This window comes from Micropterus salmoides, unplaced genomic scaffold (assembly GCF_014851395.1).
Source record: "Micropterus salmoides isolate LMB-PRFRI ecotype aquatic unplaced genomic scaffold, ASM1485139v1 Ms_hic_scaffold_1, whole genome shotgun sequence".
Lineage (NCBI taxonomy): Eukaryota > Metazoa > Chordata > Actinopteri > Centrarchiformes > Centrarchidae > Micropterus > Micropterus salmoides.
Window position 1 is genome coordinate 4,400,612 of NW_024040040.1, and position 24,038 is coordinate 4,424,649.

The 24,038-nt window shown below is 40.1% G+C and overlaps 2 protein-coding genes across 2 annotated transcripts in view; both read right to left on the reverse strand.

Annotated features, from left to right (window-relative positions):
* Positions 1-24,038, reverse strand: part of LOC119916213 (NLR family CARD domain-containing protein 3-like) — a 795,320-nt gene that overhangs the window by 759,519 nt on the left and 11,763 nt on the right.
* On the reverse strand, positions 955-24,038 carry LOC119910660 (the record flags this gene model as incomplete). Its single annotated transcript, XM_038729416.1, is given in 3 exon segments — positions 955-1,360; positions 2,749-3,153; positions 23,785-24,038. Coding segments are annotated over 3 exon segments (663 nt in total), but the record flags the coding sequence as incomplete, so codon positions are not given.

Sequence of the window (24,038 nt, forward strand, 5' to 3'; positions counted from 1 at the left end):
CACGCCACGGACACACCCATTGACGATAACGCGCAAATAGCAAAACTTTGCATCTTCAATGCATTTAGAAGGCACAGCACAAATTTGAAGTCGGTCGGACTAAATCCCTAGGAGGAGTTCGTTAAAGTACAAAGTGTGTAAATCATCCAAAATTTGACGAAAAATCCAAACTGGCCGACTTCCTGTTGGGTTTAGGCTATGGCTCCAAGAGACTTTTTTGTGCGTCTGGACAAGATACACGTACCACAGAAAATTCGTGCACGTAGGTGAAACGTGCGGCGGGGGCTGCTTCGTTAAAGGTCAATTCCTGTTGCCAGCAGGTGGCGCTATGACTGTGGGTGAATGTCGGCATGTACATGTGTTCAGGGCGGGACTCTCATCCTACATGTACAGTTTGGTGCAGATGTGAGCATGTACACTGAAGTTACAACAACTTCCTGTTTCATGGCGAATCATCGACGCCAGTGTACATGCTCACATCTGCACCAAACTGAATGTGATCTGACTAAATCCCTAGGAGGAGTTCGTTAAAGTACGAAGTGTGTAAATCATCCAAAAATGGCCGTAAAATTCAAAATGGCCGACTTCCTGTTGACTTTAGGCTATGGGTTCTTGAGGCTTTTTTTGTGCGTCTTGATATGGTACATGTCCCCAGAAAATTTCGTACATGTAGGTTGAACGTGAACGAGGGGCTAATCTTTTCCAATTTTCTAGGTGGCGCTAGCGAGTCATTTTGCCACACCCATGTGCGAAACTTGTAGAATACAAAATTTTTCACCAGTTCTGACATGTTTGCAAATTTTGGTGAGTTTTCGAGTATGTTTAGGCCATGTCAGTTGAGCCTACTTTGCAGAAAAAATATATAAAAATATATATATAATCTTAGCAAATTCAATAGGGACCTCACACGGTCGTGCTCGGGCTCTAAATATAATCTTAGCAAGTTCAATAGGGACCTCACACGGTCGTGCTCGGGCCCTAAATATAATCTTAGCAAATTCAATAGGGACCTCACACGGCTTAACAATATGCAAGATGGAGATATCCACTGATTAGTCAGGAAGAATGAAATTGAACCACAAGAAAATCGTCTCTTTCGGGTCCAATCCAGTATCACAACATTTATCAGCTCATGGGAAATGAGCGTTGCTAGGGGGGTTTGATCTGCACAGAACTCTAGGTAATGTAGGAATAAACACATTGGGCTGCGTAGAATAAAACAGCATGTCATCAATAAAACTAAACACAGTGATATAACGTTTATGTGGACTGATCACCTGAACACTTTACCTTCACCTTCAAACTAACAGTGAGTTTCCAGAAATGTCCACTGAAGTCATGTGAAGTACAATTAATTTACCTGAGCTGTGAGATATAAGGCAGACACTGTAGGAAACTCCACACTTCACTCTCTTCATATGAGCATGTTCTCAGCTCCACTGGTTTCTTATCTGGTTGGAGTTTCAGCACTTCCAGGAGGATGGAGGTCTTTCTCTCTGAGAGGTTAATGAACCAGACTGCAGGAGCTGACTGGAAAACTGACTGTAATGATGGAAGGACTCTCAAGCCTGTTTTAGTCTCATAGTCCTTCAGGTGGGAGTACAGATCCAGCAGGAAATCACACTGATATTTGTGTTTATTACTATCATCCATGTATCTGACATTTAGAGGGAATGTCTGATATCTGCACACTGATGATAACAGCTCCAGTATCTTCTCTCCTGTCTGCTGTTCTCTCTCTGCTGCTGCACAGAACAGATTCCCAAAGAACTTGACTTCACCTGAGCGTCTAAACCGCCAAGAGACACTGGAACGAGAATTGAAAATTTTGTTATGATCTGATGTCAACAGCAGAAAAAGAGCCATGCATTACTGATATGGAGTTTATCAGCTAAAAGCCTACAAATACCTGCTGATGAGCAGAATAAAGCAAAAATTAATCAACCTGAAACTCAAGGGAAAATGATTTTAACAGGGATATATGTGGATTTAAGAAAACTGTTGTTAAATTAAATTCTTGACAATATGTTGAATGAAGCTGGAAAGTCAGGCTACAAAGGTGTATCCTCTACTCTGTATTACAGATTGTATGTTATACTGGAATACCACTCCTGAACCAACAGGGTGGCTGAAAGGAAAACTTTACCCAAAACATTTATTAATCAAATAGCTCCAAAGCTGAAATACTGGACCACAAGTTTTAACATCCATCATTCTGTAAAACTCTATGAAACTTCATACAGTACTAGTGTCACATAATTAGGATTTCTAGTGGTTTCCTGATCACATCCTGATAACATGTGGTTTCTTTTCAATATTAAGAATAACCCACTTGATCAAAATCCTCTCATTCACTCCTCTTAATCATTCTTTGTTCAAACATCCAGCTCAGTTACAGCTCTTTTCTTGGCTATATTAGAGTCAGGGGAGCCAATAAATGAGCTCCAATCTAGCATCCATGACCAATCACTCAAAATGTGAACCGCTTTAAGAAATGTGGTTCATTAATATCAGTGTGTTTGTCGTAGCTCCACTAAAATCAATATGTTAGTCAACACTAACACATTGATATACTTAGAGGGGAAACATCTTTTAATGCAGGAAACTACTGCTTCATCCCTGAGATTTGCTAAATCACAGCAAAAAGCTGTAAAACAGTAAAAAAGAACATCAGTGGTCCTGAAGAAGAACTGAACTCCTCATCGTCAACACAACGGTGATGGTCTCTGTTGCTGACATTTCATTTACCTGAGCTGTGAGATATAAGGCAGACACTGTAGGAAACTCCTCACTTCACTCTCTTCATCTGAGCAGCCTGTCAGCTCCACTGGTTTCTTCTCTGGTTGGAGTTTCAGCACTTCCAGGAGGATGGAGGTCTGTCTCTCTGAGAGGTTTATGGACCAGACTGCAGGAGCTGACTGGAAAACTGACTGTAATGATGGAAGGACTCTCAACCCTGTTTCAGGATCATGAGAGTACAGGTCCAGCAGGAAATCACACCATTTCTCTTTAAGAGGGAATGATTGATATCTGCACACTGATGATAACAGCTCCAGTATCTTCTCTCCTGTCTGCTGTTCTCTCTCTGCTGCTGCACAGAACAGATTCCCAAAGAACTTGACTGCACCTGAGCCTCTAAACCGCTGAGAGAATCTGGAACAAGAGTTAACATTTTATGATATTATGTTGAGGAAATAACCTTTGTCACGTGTACGTTTGAAAGTAACTGCAAACAATAAAACAGATTCAGATTCAATAATTAATTCATTAAATCTAGTCTACAAAGTACCATTTCACATATGGAAACAAAATATAGTGGGAAGACTGGTTAGTTTAGGTTCTTAGAGTGAATTTCAGCTATCTAAAGTTTTACTGCCAACAAGTATAATTGTCTAAGGCAAACTAAAAAGAGAGATTGGGCAGAGTATAGGTGGTTGGCAAGAAACAAGCATCAGAAATAACAAATCCAGGGAACACCAGGTCACGCTGACTTACATGAACTAGCTTGACTGATTGTGTCCGGGCCAAGTTCCGATTTATCATTCTGGTTTTCTGGTTTCCCAGACAGAGAGGAATGTATTAAAATCATTAACTATATGGAAATTCATAACTGTTATATGAAGATGTTTAACATAAGCTGAATATAGAAAGCCATTTTGACCGGTGGATGCATGTGGAACTAAATGTCCATACGATGAGGCCTCATCAAGCCTCACCAGAGTAGCAGGTAAGACCTTCATTTGGATTAAAGGTTTCCACACATCCACCAATGTGTCCCTGAGCAAGACACTTAACCCCCAGTTGCTCCAGAGGCGTACGCCCTCTGACTGTATAGTAATTGTAAGTTGCTTTGGATAAAAGCATCAGCTAAATGAATAAATGTAAATGTAAATGGTTTAAGGTTATTTAATGCGTTTTCATTTATCATAAATGTATGTTTATCCTTTAATGTATGTATGTAGTGAATGTAATATATTTTATTTGTTCTTGTTTCTCTTGTGGAGTTAGGCTGTTTCCTGTGGCAATGGAGGGTTTGCTGAATACTACAGGAAACTGGGGGACAGACAAGTGCAGAGGGGGGTGCAATGGGTGCTTGAGCACCTGCCCTTTTGCCCTTTGCTTTTTTCAAACGCCTTCCTTCATTTTATTTATTTTAAAATTTGTAAAGGCCCTTTTGTGAAGGCCTCCCCAATCAAACTATCAGTAAAATGAATTGATAATAATTTCACAGTAAATAAAATGACCCAATTGATGACAATTCACCTGATGACCTCATCTGTGACGAGCCCTCCCGTTCAGACACCGTTAGTGATTCAGCAGCTCTGTCTACAGGACACTTTCGATTCCACTAGTAAGAGGAGTTTGCCGCAATGTGCTTGTTGTGGATTGTTGCAAAGAGAGCATGCACAATTGTTGTGTATATTGCTGTGTGTTGCCTGCCTGTAGAAGTAATATCATCTGCCGGCTAACACGACGACATGCCGACAACTAACGTTACTTCTACACTATAAACAAAGGTGCTCTGTTCACTTTGTTCTGTTTGGGGGAGAAAAGTTTCACGGGCGTCGAGAGGTCTGATCTTTTCTATGTAATTTGACAAAGTGTTGAAGGAAGCAAGAAAGTCAGTCTACAAAGATGTATCCTCACTTCTGTATTAAAGATTGAGGGCCCTATCTTGCACCCGGCACAAAGAGCAGCTCAACTGTTATTGCTAGTTTCCAAACGACGCAATTCTCATTTTCCGGCCAAGCGCCCATGTTGTTTAAATTACTAATGCACCCATCAATGTGTCTATTGTAGTGCTAGGATTAAAAATCTGTTCTGGTCAGGCCATTGCTTAAAGTGGAAAAAAAGGTGCCAGTACTCCCCATTCAAATGGTGGCAATTGTATCGGCAGGTAACTATGGATTATTTGTTTCACTGCTTAAACGCCCCACAATATTTGCTGTGACTTTACTGCACATGGAAACATTTAAAATATCTAACAGCAGCCTTTCTAATCATGAAAGTAAAATGTTAAAGAACACACTCAATAAAACGCAAAATAAAGAAACCAGTGTAGGGGAGAGATGTAACCCACGACCGGTTCATCATAGTTAATAATAATGTAGCGTAGTGAGAACCCAGATGTTTCATAGAGGAGACAGTATCTGTCTGTCTGTTAACATACTCCAGTCTGCTTCACTGATAAACCACAGAGACAGTTTTTATAACATGTCCACACCTCTGTCCATACCCTCCCCCCACCTCCCACTGTGAGTTTGCAATTCAGTCTGTCAGTTGATGTTTTTTGTAGCGCGCCATTCATCTGCCATTATAACAGCAATGTGTCAAGGTACAGTAGTAGTGTAACATAACTAGGATTTCTAGTGGTTTCCTGATCACATCCTGATAACATGTGGTTTCTTTTCAATATTAAGAATAAACCACTTGATCAAAATCTTCTCATTCGCTCCTCTTAATCATTCTTTGTTCAAACATCCAGCTCAGTTACAGCTCTTTTCTTGGCTATATTAGAGTCAGGGGAGCCAATAAATGAGCTCCAATCCAGCATCCATGACCAATCACATGCTGGGATTAAAAATAAAAAGCATTAAGAGCTCAAAATGTTGAAACACTTTAAGAAATGTGGTTCATTCATGTTCATGCACGACGTAGTTCATTTCCATGCTGCAGTTCATAAACATTGTTGCCTGTCTGCGTTTATCAAAGGTAATAAACAGTTGTATTTCACTCTAATATTGTTCAGTCTGGCAAGCTACCAAGACACAGACAGAGCTGCCCTGCTGGGTAGCAGGACAGACGGACTAGAGAGATTCCCTGCAGCTGCACATGAACCTGCTCACATCAGACTTTCAGAAAAGAGGACACAAGTTTACCTGACTGCTGTTCCCGAAAGTCACTGTCATTGAGTTATTTTCTCTTCTTGTGCTCAAAAGGATAGCCCCTGTCTATCCTCTCATCACCGTTATAATCACCAGCTTTCAACACTGACTCGTTTTTTTTCTACATTTCATATCATTAACAAAGTGCCACTGGCGGAACAGAATTTGTGTGAATGTTAGTTTCGGTTTGAGCACTTAGGCTCAGTGTATGAATGTGTATGACTGGTGAATGCAGATGTAGTGTAAAAAGCGCTTGGAGTGGTCTTCAAGACTAGAAAGGTGCTATACAAATACGGAGCATTTACATTTACTGTTTCTTACAATTTAACCACAGCAAAATGTTCATTTACCTGAACTGTGAGATATAAGGCAGACACTGTAGGAAACTCCTCACTTCACTCTCTTCATCTGAGCAGCCTGTCAGCTCCACTGGTTTTTTCTCTGGTTGGAGTTTCAGCACTTCCAGGAGGATGGAGGTCTTTCTCTCTGAGAGGTTTATGGACCAGACTGCAGGAGCTGACTGGAAAACTGACTGTAATGATGGAAGGACCCTCAGGCCTGATTTTGTCTCATAGTCCTTCAGGTGGGAGTACAGATCCAGCAGGAAACCACACTGATATTTCTTGTTATCATCTTCATCCATGTGTCTCTCTTTAAGAGGGAATGTTTGATATCTGCACACTGTGGATAACAGCTCCAGTATCTTCTCTCCTGTCTGCTGTTCTCTCTCTCTGCTGCTGCACAGAACAGATTCCCAAAGAACTTGACTCTATCTGAGACTCTAAACCAGAAAGAGACACTGGAACGAGAATTGAAAATTTTGTTATGATCTGATGTCAACAGCAGAAAAAGAGCCATGCATTACGGATATGGAGTTTATCTGCTAAAAGCTTACAAATACCTGCTGATGAGACTGCTATTCAGAGCATGTTTTGTTATTATGTTGTTCTTATAGTAGTTGACTGGTTTATCAGGCCTAAGTGAAATTTGGACAAATGGAGGACCACAAGTATTATTTAGCACAAGAGCCGACAGAGCGTGAATCTTCATATGTCAAAGAAGGAAATACACGATGAAGCCAGACAAAGTGGAGACAGATGCATGCAGAAATCACCTCAGTGGTGGTAAATGAGAGAGGGCAAGCACTGTTTGTCAGAGGTCGGGGACTCGAGTCACATGACTTGACTTGAGTCAGACTCTAGTCATGAATTTGAAGACTTGAGACTCGCTTGACTATAAACAGACAAAAGACTCGACTTGACTTTGACTTGGTGTTCATGACTTTAGCATAAGCGAACTAAGAAATACACTTCATTCGGAATTACAACTTGTAGTGAACTGGATTTGTGAAAACAGACTTGTTTTAAATGTAACAAAAGCCAAAAGTATCTTGTTCAGGTCTAGACATGCCACTAATGGTGAGAATCAGCTCTGCCTATCACTCACAGCCTCAAACACTGAACAGATACAAGAGGTAAATTTGCTTGGTGTTACACTGGATGGCCAGTTAACTTGGGAGAAACATATTGACAATATTGTTAAGAAAATGGGTAATGGAATTGAATTTCTTACCCCTGCCACTAAAGTGCTGGTGACACAAGCATTAGTTTTATCCCACCTCGATTACTGTTCACCTGTCTGGTCAGGTGAAGCCAAAAATATCTGTTTAAGCTACAAATAGCTCATAATAAAGCTGCAAGACTCGCACTGGCCTGTCCATCGGGTGTGAAGCTGAGTACGGACAGTGTGCATACCAGTCTCTCATGGCTTAGAGTGGAAGAAAGGTTGGCATGCAACCTTATGAATTTTCTTTAGGAATATCTGTTATAGGAAACAACCGAATTGTCTCTACTCACAAATAAAGTATGTAAGAAACCAACATATTTATAGTACTTAGCATGCTACAAAGGGTTGTCTAGTTTTGAAAAACCCAGGACTGATGCGGTGTGCAGATCTGTAATGTTTATAGCCATCAAAATGTGGAATAACTTACCAATTTGTATTGCTGAAGCACCCAGTAAGGCCGGTTTTAAAAGCCTACTAAAAAAACACTTGAATAATAACACAAACATTGATGAGCTTAGGTGAATGGTTTGGTGTATAATTGTGTCTGTGTTGTGATGCTTTTTCCTTTGTCAGTAGCTTGCGTAATCATGTACACACATGATACTCTTTATAAGCATTGTAGGTATCGTTTTTAGATTCATGTGAATCCGAATAAACGAACAAATATACTTGAGACTTGACTTAGACTTGAGAGACATGACTTGAAACTTGATTTTTAAAATTAAATATTTACATTTCAACGCACCCATGTGTGCTTTCCCATAGCAGCCCAGATCTCCGTAACCAGCGGCGTGGGAAAAGACCGTTACGTGTAATGTAAGTACAACACAGACATTCACGGATTATGTTGTCAATGAGGGTAGGAAGAAAAGAACAGCGGCGTGCAAAGTCTGCAGCTCAAAAATCAGTGATACCACCACCACAACATCCAACTTCATCCGTCTTTACAGAACCCATAAAGAAAGGTACAGTTTTTTAGCTAACTTATAGGCTGGTTACACAAACAGAAAGCTAGCGTTAAGTTTAAGCTACATCCAGTTGTTTGGCTGCAGTTTGTAACTTTATGTGAAAACCTCTGAACATTCCTGGTGGGAACAGGTCCTGATGACAGCTTTTGTTATGTGCCCACAACTGCTATACTCATATGATACACCGTTTGAAAGCTAAAATCCTCATGATTCGACCAATGCAACCCATTTCAAGATACAATCACCACAGTGGGTACAATCAGCGCCTCTGTCAGACCAACCAGTACAATCAAAATTGGCGCAACTCACCTAAGAAGCCTCATAGTAACTTAAACCACCGATCGATTATATTCCAACAAAAATGTACACTTTGTGTATCCAATAAAATTATGAAAATAACGATATCCAGCTCGGACCCTTTAAAGAGAGAGTCGCGTAATCTCCGTTCACTCCAATGGACCAGTTTTTCACAGCAATGGCGGATCATGGAGCGTCTGAACAGTTCCCGGAAGTTAGCATCAAATGCTAGCAGCGAAGTGAAGCTGCAATAGAAAATGCTATTTGGGATTCACGTTTAAAAAGGTAAGACGTGTAAAAAAAATACGATTATATATTATTAGCACAACTGAATCAAGTTAACACATGCATTAAAGCATGTCAGTGGATTTCCCCCACTAAATTAGAAGATTTACGGACATTAGCGGTTAACAAATTAACAAACAAATTATAATACTGGCAATGGATAAAGTTAGCAGCACACAATATAAACAGGGGCAGCCTATGAATTTATTTTAAAATACGTATTTTTTGGGTGGTATTTAATTGAGTTGGGGATTTACCCCTTACATTAAAAGTAGTATACTAACATATTATAAAAACAATCTTCATAGTAAACAATAATTATATTAGAGCAGTAGAAGTTCTGCATGGTGGAGGAAGAGTGATGCTCAAGAGTAGGCTACTCAGTGGACCATGGTGAGATAGAAAACAACACATTATTGTAAATGTATAAGAAATACTTTTTATCTTTCCCTGCTCTTAGTGTCTGCATCCCTTCTGTCTTCCCTTCTTACCTTATGAGCTTATTTTCCACAAAACAATTCAGGTTTATTTATCCACATTAATACATCATAGTGGCTGAATGCACCTTATTGGTGAATACTGAATACTTACTGGACATGTTTACACTAATAAAATAATTACTTTGTACAAATTCATATCACATCAAAGTTCCTGTGTGTGAGAACTGTTTGAAAAAATAAAAACATTCACTAACAAACTAACTTGTAACTATTGCCAACATCAGCAGCAAAAGCTGTTTATGAAGTTCCAAAACTTAACAATGCATAACTTTCTTAATCAAACCTGTAGCTGTATACAAGAAAGGTTGAATTGAGGGCAACTGGACTTCTTCTGAAACGTCATCTACGACCAAGTCCAAATGCTCCCGATTCAACTTTTCTTGGATAACCCTGACCTGGATGAATCTTTACAAATGTGTAGGTTTGTCTAACCCTTTCTTTCTCTTGTTTTCCCTCTCTCAGCACAAGAAATACAGGGGGTTCAGTGGAGCCTGGATATTATCTGCAGTGATGTTTTTAGTAAACCAAACAGCAAGCCAGTGATGTGTTCTTTTTTTGTGGAAAAAGTACCTCACATATTTTGTTGTTGTTAGCCTCTTTAGTAATTGTAAGGTTGCTCCTGCTGACCGCCGGGGAGTTAGGCAGAGATGCAATCTCAGTCAAATTCTCTTCAGTGAATTCAATGAATTAGCGAACCAATTAGAGTGTTCCACAGCACCTGGCCGACACAGAGATCAGAGGTCTGCTGTATGCAGATGACATAGTGTTGCTTTCATCAACTAAAGAAGGTTTGCATCAGCACCTTAATCTCCTGCAGAGATTTTTTCAGACCTGGGCCCTGACAGTAAACACAGCACAACTTTAGAGACCCCCCAAAATATCACAAATGATGCTTTTAGCTAAATTCCCCTGGCTAGTTCGCACCCTGGTCATCTGTTTGTTCTATCTGAAGTGATAAACATCACTAATTACATTAGTCATTAAGATCAATTAACCCTGGTACCATGGGATTACTAAAAGGAATGTTAGGAAGGTAAATCTGATCTGAATTTTAAAATGTGTTTTCAAGAGGAAGACACTTTCCAATGTAAGGTTAGCCAAAAAATGTCAACAAGGTAAGTGATTGTAGCTGTTATTGTCAAAAATATATGTCCTCCTTTTAAAAAAATAGTAATGTAACTACATACACGTGTCAGTGTGCTGTACAAATATTGTAAGTCAACGCATTTATTGTATAAATTACCAAAAATCGCTTAAAATCGCCCTTTTGCAGTTTCTCTTGCTCATTTTTAATTACCCACCTAGGACATCCGGGAACTATCTGCAGTCTCCATGAACCACGTGACAATCAAGCATATTGGACACCCACTGATGGGACTCTGTTTTTAAAAGGCTCTGATCCAGCTTTAAGCATAAAGTTCATGATCTACCAGCAAAAAAACACATCCGCATCAATTTACAGTGCAGGGGCAGTGGTGTTTTTTAGAAAACAATACGCTAAGACATATCTTTAGAAAAAACGATGTGTACAATATAAATTTGTACATTATTGGTATAAAATTTTAACTTGGGCTAGGTAAGGCTTTATGCTGTGGCCCACAGTGTTTTCCAGCTAATAAATCCCAGCTGTAGTTGTCTGCATCATGCATTTGTTAGCAAACTGTTTTCAAGGGGAAACAAAAAAATATATTAAATATAGTTTAAAAAGAATTTTACAGGAATGGTAAGAGGTTACCGTTACTGACACGTGTTTCTATTACACTACTATTTTTCTACCCCATGTCAATAATCAGAGAAGCTAATAAATAATAGAAACGCCTTTATAGTGCAGTATAGTTAGTACATAAACCCTCAAATTGATCATACAGTTGAATTGCCACCTCTCTTAAACTGTTTAAACAAACTGAATTCCTAAGAATTTCAAATGACTTGACTTTCATCACAGTAACTTGGGACTTGCTTGAGACTTTAAGTTTAAGACTTGAGACTTGCTTGTGACTTGGACATATGTGACTCCCACCTCTGCTGTTGTTTTTACTTTTCACACCCAGATTTATCCTGCCAGTCCGGGGATAGAACCAGCAACCTCTTGGTCACAAGCTCATTCTCTAACCTTTGGGCCACCACTGCAAATATTATTGGCAGTAAAACGGTACAGCATGGAAGCTCAGATCAGCCGGCTTAACCTCACATTCTACTGCCCTGGTGGTATCTGAAACTGCAATTCATCGAGTGGCCACTTGAGGCTGGCTGCAGAAGGGAGTCAATCCCCATTGACCCCCATGTTAAAATTCCCAACTTTACAGCAGAATAAAACATGTTTACAGCCTGGTTCAAAAAATGGTTTTAGTGCATATCTCTAATTTTACCCTTTGTGACAACCGTGAGGGGGGTGAAAATTTTTATAGCTCACCTTTTTAAATTATATTAAGCCTTAAAGTTCTGCATTATTAGGGACGTGGCCGCTTTGATTGACAGGCGCCATTAGCCACTGCCACTCCTTGCACTCTGTCCGCCGTCTATTAGCCTCACTCAGCTACACAGAGCTCTGAGGCTCAGCCTGTCGGAGCCTTTTGGACATTTCTACATGCAGATACCTGTTGAATAATGGCAGTGCAGTTCATTGGAGAGAGAACCTCCAGGAAATCCGTGTTCTACTTGGTGAGTGAAATTCCTGTATTTTATTTATGTGTTAACATTTAACAGGTATCACTGTCGGCATATAGCTTGTTAGCTTAACGTTAGATACGAGCAGCTCCAAGCTGCTAAGTCAGTGTAAGTAAGTAAGGAAGTTAGTGTGTTCTAACACAGCTTTTAATGAGTCAAAGACTCAATAAATATTTACTGCTTTGCTTTGCCTTTTATGCTTTATTCAACTAAGAAAAATGTATTTGTTGGTGTTTTTTCGTCGTTATTACATGTTAGCATTGCTTTGGCGCACATCTGTCACTGTGAACGCTAAACTAGTGTAACAGAGAGAAGCGGTACTGGTGAGAGGAGCTCAAGTACGGATGGGAATGTATTGATATTGTTGCTGCTTATGTGGTGTAAATCCTGTATGATGGAGGAAGTGTACAGGTGTTGATCCTGTAGAGCCTTTCTGATATGGGTTTTTCTGGATCGATGCAATAATAAAGAGCTGACTTATAAGCTGATATTTAGATTTTTAAAATTATTTGGATGGTAGACCCCTTTCCCATATAAACTAGAACAGACCGATTTTGGAAGCTGTAATACATTTTCCTGAATGGATCATGTTTTAAAAAAGCCTTAAGTGCAATTTATACTTCTGCGTCAAATCGACGGCGTAGGCTATGGGGCTACGCAGAGGCTATGCCGTCGCCTGACGTGCACCTCCTCCAAAATGTAACTACACGTCGAGTTGACACGGATCGTAAGCTCTGTGATTGGTCAGCTGGGTAGCCTCGCAATGCCTCCGAGCCGACCGGAAGTACCCCGCGCTTTGAAGTAACATTTACTAGCGGCCAAAGCGGCGGCTGTAACACAGTGAATCAATATATTTGACCGTTGCAACCCGAGTGAAATGACTCGTTTCGCTATCAGAATGTGATCCATTCGGTCGGTAACATTTGAAAAGGCTACACCAGCCGCACATTTACAATTTTACTCCCATTTACGTTAGCGGAGCGCTAAACCGGAAGTTAGCCTGCTCGGCCGGCAAAAGTCTTCACAGTGGCTAGCGTTTGGAGGTGTAATTGCAGAATGAAGGACACACCTACACACAAGTATAAATGCATGGCTACGCACGTAGACCCTACGCAGGAGTATAAATGGGCCTTTAAATTCCAGTCTCAGCAACTGAACATGGAAACAACCGCACATCAATTAATATTTACTGCTAGAACATGCAGAGAGAGAGAGAGAGAGAATAGCATATTCACCTCTAGTTTATTCTTTTACCAGCACTCTTTAATTATAAAGCTACCAGAAACCATTGCTCAACCACTACATGACTTTCTACAACTTAAAGATTTCACATTGTTGTACATTTTAAAGAGGAGCTAACTTTGTTTGGTGTTAGGTTCAACTCATGTTTATTTACATGTCCTGTCTGGTTTGGACTGTAACTACAGACATGCAGCTCGCAGGTATATATAGAATAATTTAAACGCTATAATTTAACCGTACATTGACGTTAGCACATTAAACATATTGCTGTGACCCGGGAGGAAACCGGGGGAGGGCAATGAGTAATGGGAGTCACCTAGGAAAATTGGGTGGGTTGGTATGGTCATGAATGTTGTCAGGCTTATTTGGGCTAAGAGGAGAAGTGATGAGTGCTCTTTTTAATATTTAAGTAAAGTATTTCACGTGACAAATGACCAACTCATCATGATCTCCCTCGGTTCTGAATGCTCTGCTCAACTCAGCTGATTGCTTTGTTTTGTGGTGGATTTGTGGCACTGTTATCAACAGAGGAGTTGCAGAGCGCCCTCTGGTGAAACTATGTAATACTCATGGCATGGTTGAAAGATCTGTCTCTCCGTTTCCTTTTTAATAGTCATTAATCGGCTGTTATAAATGCAGATACCAATTTAAATGCAATTAACTCATATTGGCCGATAATATCGCCTGGCCAATGAATCAGTACTGTATAAACTAAAGGTGTTTCCAACAAATAATACCCTATAATTCAAAACCTTGATTGTGTACACGTGTGTGTGTGGGTCGGCAGGTGGGGGCCCTCCAAGACATTGGCCCCAGAGGAGGATGCGCTCATCCCGGAGGAGCAGGGCACGGGCCAAGACGCAGGGCCTTTAGTGGGGGTGTCGGTGCTCGTTGTTGCTGTCACAATATAAAGTTTGTCTTATAATAAATGCAGGGCTTTGTACGCGACGTGCCAGCCTCACCTAAAGGGCGTGGGGCTGTGTCCATTTCGGCAGACAGTCTCAGTGCTTCAAGCCATCCGCTTATGCGCTTCCTTTTCCTTTGAAGGTACACATTTTATTAAAAGCAAACCCAAATAAAAGGCACCTAAAGCTACGATAAAATAGTCCAAATACAAATCAAAAAACCCTAACGAAAGGAAGGTAACCCCTGTAACAAACCAAACCAGAATTCCTGTCTGTATTGTACACGTGGCCATGCATTGGATCAATGTCCACTACTAGAGAAAAGGACACGTGGGGACAAGTTAAACTTTCTAAAGGAGAAAGGTCTTGTTTTGGTTCTTTATGCACAGGGCATTTAAGCAAGAATTGTGACAGGCGCATTACTTGCAGACACTGCAACCAAAGTCATCCCAGCATTTTGCATATTGCAAAAAAGGAAAGAGCGGTCCAAGGAGATACAGAACTGACCAAAAAAGGATTTGAGAGTTGTGCTACTACTTGCTACTACACACAATGGGTCATTATAAAGCAGTACCAAGCATTATTAATGGCTTAGAGAAAGTTTGCTGGAAAACACTTCTATGAGCTTCCTGATGTTTTCACTCAAGAGGAGATGCCTGTGTCAACAGACAACATCATCAGTGAGGAGGAGGAGTCTAAGTGGCCATATCTAAAGGACATTGGGATTCCTCGTATAAAAGCTAATGTGGACTTGTTAATCGGTACCAATACCTCCAGGTTGATGGAGCCTTGGGAGGTTATTAACAGTCAAGGGAGTGGACCATATGCCATCAGAACCTTATTGGGGTGGGTGATTAATGGTCCATTAAAGGGAAACTGTGACAAGTAATGGAGTGACATGAGCCCAAAAGGACTCATGTCACTCCATTACTCAGTGACCTTCACTGGCTCCCCGTGGCCTCCAGAATCAAATTCAAGTCACTAATGCTTGCATACAGAGTGACTACTGGATCTGCACCCATCTACCTAAACTCCATAATACAAACTTATGTTCCTTCTCGGCCGCTACGCTCCTCCAACGAACGCCGCCTGGCTCTGCCATCCCTTCACACAAAGCAATCCCAGTCCTGGCTATTCTCAACTGTGACACCACAATGGTGGAACAAGCTACCACACACCATCAGAGCAGGGGTGTCCCTCTCTAACTTCAAGAAGCTCTTGAAAACTCATCTCTTCCGAGAACACTTCCTCTTATAACACCTCTAACTCCTAACCTCTAACATGCATTTCCTGTGCTTTATAAGGGACATTATAAGATGAAACTGCCTTTCAAAGAAGACATCACCGTGCCAAACAATCTCTGCATTGTCAAGCAATGTAGCAATGTTCATGGCTTGAAGAAAAGGCTTCAGAAGGATGCAAGTTATCATGACGAGTACACAAAGTTTCTTACTGATGTCATTAACAAAGGCTATGCATAACAGGTGCCTCAACATCAGTTAGAACCATGTAAGGGTAAGGTATGGTGTATTTACCTCACCATGGAGTATATCATCCTAAGAAGAGAACCTTGCATGTTGTGTTTGACTGTGGAGCAGACTTCGGGGCCGTCTCTCTCAATAGTCAACTTTTACAAGGCCCAAACCTGACCAGCTCCTTAGTAGGAGTCCTTTTTACGGTTCAGACAAGATCCTGTAGCCATTATGGCAGACATACAAGACATGTTCCACCAAGTCAAGGTGGCAGAAGAGCATGTGGACTTCTTAAGATTTTTATGGTGGCCTGAAGGTAAACTGGACTGTAATCTGGTAGAGTATTGTATGACTGTTCATTTATTTGGGGCTGTATCATCACCCAGTTGTGCCTGCTTTGCTCTTAGGAAGACTGCTGAGGATAATCAAACAAGCTTTCCAGAAGTCATTGACACAATCAAAAGAAATTTCTACATGGATTACCTTCTGAAAAGCCTTTCCTCTGAAGAAGAGGCTGTCCTCATGGTTAAGAATCTAAGAGCCATTTGCAGCAAAGCAGGCTTCAATCTCACAGCGAATCAGTAACAGCCAGGACCTACTTTAAAGTATTCCAGAAGAACACAAATCACAGAACTTGTGTGAGCTGGATCTGGACAGAGATAAACTGCCAATAGAGAGGGCTTTAGGTCTGCAATGGTGTATAGAAACAGACACTTTCAAATTTCAACTGAAAGTCAAGGAGCAACCTCACACCAAATGTCGCATGTTGTCTGTTATCAGTTCCATCAATGATCCACTGGAGTTCTTGGCGCCACTCATTCTCCCTGCTAAACTGGTGCATCAAGCCTAAAGGATTTGGAAAACTGGTGCATCAAGCCTAAAGGATTTGGAAAGATTGTAAGTGCACAACTGCATCATTTCTCAGATGCTAGTTACCTACATCAGAATGCAGAACTTTGAGGAAATGGTCCATGTTGCGTTCTTGTTTGGTAAATCCAGAGTGGCTCCTCTAAAACCCGTCACCATACCTCGTGTGGAACTCACTGCTGCTGTTGTTGCAGATGATGTTGAAGATGCTTCAATCAGAGCTGCAGATTCCACTGAACAAATCACTCTTTTGGACTGACAGTACCTCAGTTCTAAAGTATATAAAAAATGAGGACACAAAACATCCCCTCATCCTATTAAAAGACCAACACCTCTCAAACCTGATTCTCCGCCATTTTCATGAGCAGTTGGGCTACGGGGGAAGAAATCATGTACTTTCCACTGTAAGGAAAAAGTATTGGATCACAAATGCTAATCTGCAGTGAGGAAAATCATAACAAGATGCAGATTTTGCAGACGCTACAGAGGAAAAGCTGGTGAACAAAAGATGGCAGACTTGCCCACAGAGAGAATCGTGTTGATTATTTTGGTCCATTTGATGTGAAAAGGGGACGCAACACTGTAAAACGTTAGGGAGTGATCAACTTGTATGACAAGTAGGGCCATTCACCTGGAAGCTGCTTACTCTCTTGATACAAGTTCATGTATCAATGCATTGCGAAGGTTCATTTGTCGGAGAGGACAGGTTTGTCACATGAGATCAGACAATGGTACCAACTTTGTGGGAGCTGAAAAACAGCTGAGAGAAGCCTTAGCATTGTTAAACCAGGATCACATTGAAAGATACTTGTCGCAAAAAGGAATTAAATGGAGTTTTAACCCACCTGCTGGATAACATCATGGTGGCGTTTGGGAGCGCATAATACAGATAATCAGAAGGGTTTTGAGTTCAGTACTTTGTCAACAAAGTTTGGATGATGAAGGAACAGTCCTCTGCGATGTCGAAGCAATGCTGAACGACCAGCCCATCACTAAATTATCTGAAGATCCAAACAACTTAGAGACATTGACTCCTAACCATTTGCTTCTACTGAAAGGGAAACCAATTCTACCACCAGAACTTTTTGAAAGAAGTGATCTTTATGCAAGGAGAAGATGGAAACAGGTCCAATGTATTGCTGACCTCTCTTGGAAAAGATGGACTCATGAATACCTACCATTGCTGCAGGAACGACAAAAATGGACAAAGGGATAAATAAAGTTTTATGCCTGGAGATGTCGTCGTTGTGGATTCTACAGCACCACGTGGATCTTGGATGCTTGGAAAAGTACTGGAAACTTTCCCTGATAAAAGGGGCAAAGACAAATGTGGTTGTACGACCTGTGACTAAAATTTGTCTCTTATGTCAGGCCACAGAGTAAATGTGGGTAAATATAACGGTTCAATATGGTTTGTGCAGTAAAAATATGCACAAGTTATTAAAACTAAAGTGTGTTTGTTTACATTATGGCCCCTTTGTTAGAAAATTGCATTGTCTTCTGCCAGAAGCAATTAGGGGCTGGTGTGTAGGAGCCATACTGCCTGTTTTCCTCCAAGCCACAGGGGGCATGATATTGTGTTGTGTGGTAAGGCCGATGCTGGCCTCAGCCTATTTAATTTCCTGTATTGTTACAAACAGGTGGTTAATTGAAGAAGAGGAGCAAACAGTTTTCAACTGTGCTCGAATTATTGTGCTCAGATTATGTTGTTTATTCTACTTTATACTACGTATTATTTATTGTAAGTGGACGCAGGGAATAAAACGCCAAACTGGAAACTATACAGAAAAGATTTATTCGAGTCCACGTTAAGAACAATCCATCAATTAACTACCTGTAGCGGCTAAATATAGGGCATAGTCACTACACAGCGTATTACGAGGTATAAACTTTTTGCACGTGTAGCGCCACCTAGTGGAAGAATATCCCAGGACTGATGGCTGAGCATCTGAGCAGACGCTTCAAGTTTGGTTACAATAGCCTAAGCCAATTTCTATTTACGGGCATTTATGTTAAATTGTACGTAAATACACAAAAGTAGAAATGTATGAAAAAAAAAACAGATTGACGTATCAAAACTCTTTTGATAACTTTTGATCAGTGACGTCACTAGATGATCCTGCCAAAGTTTCAGGTCGATTGGCAAAACCGTCTGGGATGACTTCGCAAAAATAATTTTTAGAGAAAAGTGATAAAAAGTAATATAATTTGACATTTTTAGAGCAGAAGCCCATTTGAGCAAAGATGCAGATGAATCCAGAGATTCAAACAATGAAAGAAGTTCGACTCTAAATGAAGCCGTTTTTTGAGATAACCACCATGAGTTCTATGAGGGCCATTTTTTGCCTGAGTAGTGGATGGAATTTGCAGCCTACGTGCCAATTTTGCTGCGTTTTCGTCCAGCAGGTTTTGCTGGACGAAAGAAAGCGGAGAAAAAGAAGTGGAGAAAAGGAAGAAGAAAGAAAGACAGAAAGAAAAAAAAGAAGGAAGAAAAATAAGAAGTTGCTGGAGCCCCTAAATATATCTATCTACAAAACCTGAGAAAGCAGAGAGTGACCAGTCGAGAAATTACTTTCTGCTTTCTCAGATGACGACATCTGTTGTCCTGTGTCAGCCACCATAGCTATCCTACGGGTTTGCGGGAAAGGGAGCAGACTAACCCCGGACTCACACAGGTGCATAGTTAAATTGTTTCCTTTTTGGTCTGTTTTAACTGTGTACTCGGCACAAGCTATTTTATTTTGAAAATCGACTGGATTCTCTTTCTGTGTCTGTGTCCTGCCCGGCTCATCTGCTCTGTGCTCCTTAACACATCTTCCGTCAATAATAGACCGGCTGCCTATTCTCCGCGCCACGGAGCGGAGAGCCGCTTCTGGGAAGTGGTGCGGCGCTTCTAGTGTGAGCACTATGGCGGGTGGATAGTGTCAGAGCGAGGATTACCAGGAGAAGGAGAAGGAGCAGTCTACCCTGCCGTCGCCGCCAGGCCGTGTGGATTTTTGAATGGAAGTGATTGGGACTGCAGACGGGAGACCGGCGGCGACTTGGCGGCGAGTGCATGGAATCAACGTCTTCTGGCGGCGACGTCACGGCGGCGTATGTTAGAATTCCTGTATAAATATACGCCTATGGCGGGTGGATTGTGCCACGGATAACCTACCAAAGGAGACCGTTGTGTGACAGCTACGTGTGTGGATAGGCTACTCCGTCGCCAGTGAACAACGTCGTTGATAAGCCCGTCGCCGTCAGGCTTGTTTTTTCCCCTCAAACTTGTTCTTCTCTTTTCTTTTTTTTATTGGCGGTTGGCAAACTAGCCGAGAGGTGCATTAGCGCCACCAACTGGACTGGAGTGTGGAGCCAGAGATTATTTTCAATACAAGGAGAACAGGCCTACATGCTCCAGCCTTTTTGTCATTAAAAGTGTTGCTGTAAAATTAAATTTTACACAGAAATTTAAAAGGAGGGTAATCTAATGGATATAATATTTATCAGAGATATTAATCAACTTAATTTTGTAAGTTATGTCAGCTGAGAAGTTTACAGCAGAAACTTGAAAAACTCAATTGTGGGGTTTACTTAATTAAATATTACATTGAGTGTGTTTTTACATTTATTCATTAATAAACTATAGCTCTAACTTCAAAAATATAACTGGTAATATTTGTAATTTAATTGAGTAGCCTATAGGCCATGAAATTATGCTATATTGTTGTATTATAGATATCAGGGACAACTTGAAGTTCTAGCTTCCCATCTTTAATTTTTTTAACTGGCATGATGTTTACTTTTGGGTCTATTCTGTAGATTAAAATTGTGCTTTTATCATTTACTTTGTGTACCCAACTGTCATTTATAATAAAAAAATATTATAAATATTATAATTATATTATAATTTATAATAAAAATAAAAAATAGACCAACACCAAGCTACATGTTTTATTTACATCAATGTTTTCCTCATATTTGATACTGCCATAAATGTTTTGTTTTTCAACAGTTAACCATTTTAAAAACACAGCTTGAGAGGCAGTTTAATTGAGTCACGGTGGCGCTGCAAATTCAAACATAAGAACCAATCAAAAGCATCAGAACAGCAACAAACTTTACTAAACAACTGTGGTTGGAAATGGCAAAGGAAGACAATGTGCACATGAAATACACGCAAAGCAACAAAATGAATATATTCAACATATAGCCAAGCTTTTTAAAGAAAATATTCAGATGGCATCTTAAGTATTTTCATAAGAAATTGTGATTTAATTACATATTTACCAGTCGGCCTAACTGTAACAGAGAACACTTACATTTACGTTTGTCTACAGTTAAACATTAAATGATGTTCTTGGTATAGAATCATGGGAGCTTTATATTTATATGAGCATTAACAATAAGCTATGCAGAGTGGGAAATTACGTTTGAATCATTGTATAATAGTATGCTGGTTTCTCTTATCCCATTCGCTTCCCCACAATGTGAAAATGGTCGTATTAGGCCTACAGTTACTTATAAAATGAATCATTGAAGTTGCTGTTTCATGCTTATTCAGTTTATATTATTTGTTATAGGCATTTGCCTTTGGTTATTTTATTGGCAATGTATTTTAAATGTATATTTCTGCATAATGATTTGGATTATTTTGATCATGCTAATGCGTTACTAATCAATGTAATCCTAAAGGAGTTATAAGATACTATGTTGCCTTATGTCTGCATTTTTTTTAGCAATTACATTGATGTTGAAGTACAAAACACCAAATTTAAAATCTTAAGACCCTCAGTGAAGTTCTTCATTTTCCATCGGGATGCTACACTAACAGAAACCAGCATACTATTATACAATGATTCAAACGTAATTTCCCACTCTGCATAGCTTATTGTTAATGCTCATATAAATATAAAGCTCCCATGATTCTATACCAAGAACATCATTTAATGTTTAACTGTAGACAAACGTAAATGTAAGTGTTCTCTGTTACAGTTAGGCCGACTGGTAAAATATGTAATTAAATCACAATTTCTTATGAAAATACTTAAGATGCCATCTGAATATTTTCTTTAAAAAGCTTGGCTATATGTTGAATAATATTCATTTTGTTGCTTTGCGTGTATTTCATGTGCACATTGTCTTCCTTTGCCATTTCCAACCACAGTTGTTTAGTAAAGTTTGTTGCTGTTCTGATGCTTTTGATTGGTTCTTATGTTTGAATTTGCAGCGCCACCGTGACTCAATTAAACTGCCTCTCAAGCTGTGTTTTTAAAATGGTTAACTGTTGAAAAACAAAACATTTATGGCAGCATCAAATATGAGGAAAACATTGATGTAAATAAAACATGTAGCTTGGTGTTGGTCTATTTTTTATTTTTATTATAAATTATAATATAATTATAATATTTATAATATTTTTTTATTATAAATGACAGTTGGGTACACAAAGTAAATGATAAAAGCACAATTTTAATCTACAGAATAGACCCAAAAGTAAACATCATGCCAGTTAAAAAAATTAAAGATGGGAGGCTAGAACTTCAAGTTGTCCCTGATATCTATAATACAACAATATAGCATAATTTCATGGCCTATAGGCTACTCAATTAAATTACAAATATTACCAGTTATATTTTTGAAGTTAGAGCTATAGTTTATTAATGAATAAATGTAAAAACACACTCAATGTAATATTTAATTAAGTAAACCCCACAATTGAGTTTTTCAAGTTTCTGCTGTAAACTTCTCAGCTGACATAACTTACAAAATTAAGTTGATTAATATCTCTGATAAATATTATATCCATTAGATTACCCTCCTTTTAAATTTCTGTGTAAAATTTAATTTTACAGCAACACTTTTAATGACAAAAAGGCTGGAGCATGTAGGCCTGTTCTCCTTGTATTGAAAATAATCTCTGGCTCCACACTCCAGTCCAGTTGGTGGCGCTAATGCACCTCTCGGCTAGTTTGCCAACCGCCAATAAAAAAAAGAAAAGAGAAGAACAAGTTTGAGGGGAAAAAAACAAACCTGACGGCGACGGGCTTATCAACGACGTTGTTCACTGGCGACGGAGTAGCCTATCCACACACTTAGCTGTCACACGACGGTCTCCTTTGGTAGGTTATCCGTGGCACAATCCACCCGCCATAGAGCACAAGCATTGACTACAACGGCAGCGATTAGGTACGGCAGCCGTAACCCGGTGTACACGCCGCCTGTGTGAGTCCAGGGTAAGCCTGTTGGTTGCAATTCACAACCTCATCACTAGATGGCACAAAACATCTACACACTGAACATTTAACAGGGATATAGGTGGAAAATGTTAAAGGAAGCAGGAAAGTAAAAATCCTCTCATTCACTCCTCTTAATCATTCATCGTTCAAACATGCTGCTCAGTTACAGCTCTTTTCTTGGCTATATTAGAGTCAGGGGAGCCAATAAATGAGCATCCAATGAGCACCAATCCAGCATCCGTGACCAATCACATGCTGGGATTAAAAATAAAAAAGAGCGCAAAATATGAACCAGTTGTGGCACCATGTGGTTCATTAATATCAGTGTGTTTGTCGTAGCTCCACTAAAATCAATATGTTAGTCAACACTAACACATTGATGTACTTAGAGGGGAAACATCTTTTAATGCAGGAAACTACTGCTTCATCCCTGAGATTTGCTAAATCACAGCAAAAACCTGTAAAACAGTAAAAGAGAACATCAGTGGTCCTGAAGAAGAACAGAGATCATCAACACAATGGTGATGGTATCTGTTGCTGACAATGCTGGAGCTTGTTGGATCACATCATTATAGCTGAGTTTCCTTTTTACTGAGTCCATAGATAACTGATGAAAACAGCTTCAAAGGAACAAACTTGGTGCTCGATGGAGGAAACACGTATCAGCTCATGGGAGATGAGCAGGAATCTGTGGGAGCGTTGCTAGGGGGGGTTGATCTGCACAGAACTCTGGGTAATGTAGGAATAAACACATTGGGCTGCATGGAATAAAACAGCATGTCATCTATAAAACTAAATACAGTGATACATGTTTATGTGGACTGATCACCTGAACACTTTACCTTCACCTTCAAACTAACAGTGAGTTTCCAGAAATGTCCACTGAAGTCATGTGAAGTACAATTCATTTACCTGAGCTGTGAGATATAAGGCAGACACTGTAGGAAACTCCTCACTTCACTCTCTTCACCTGAGCAGCCTGTCAGCTCCACTGGTTTCTTCTCTGGTTGGAGTTTCAGCACTTCCAGGAGGATGGAGGTCTTTCTCTCTGAGAGGTCTATGGACCAGACTGCAGGAGCTGACTGGAAAACTGACTGTAATGTTGGAAGGACCCTCAAGCCTGCTTTAGTCTCATAGTCCTTCAGGTGGGAGCACAGATCCAGCAG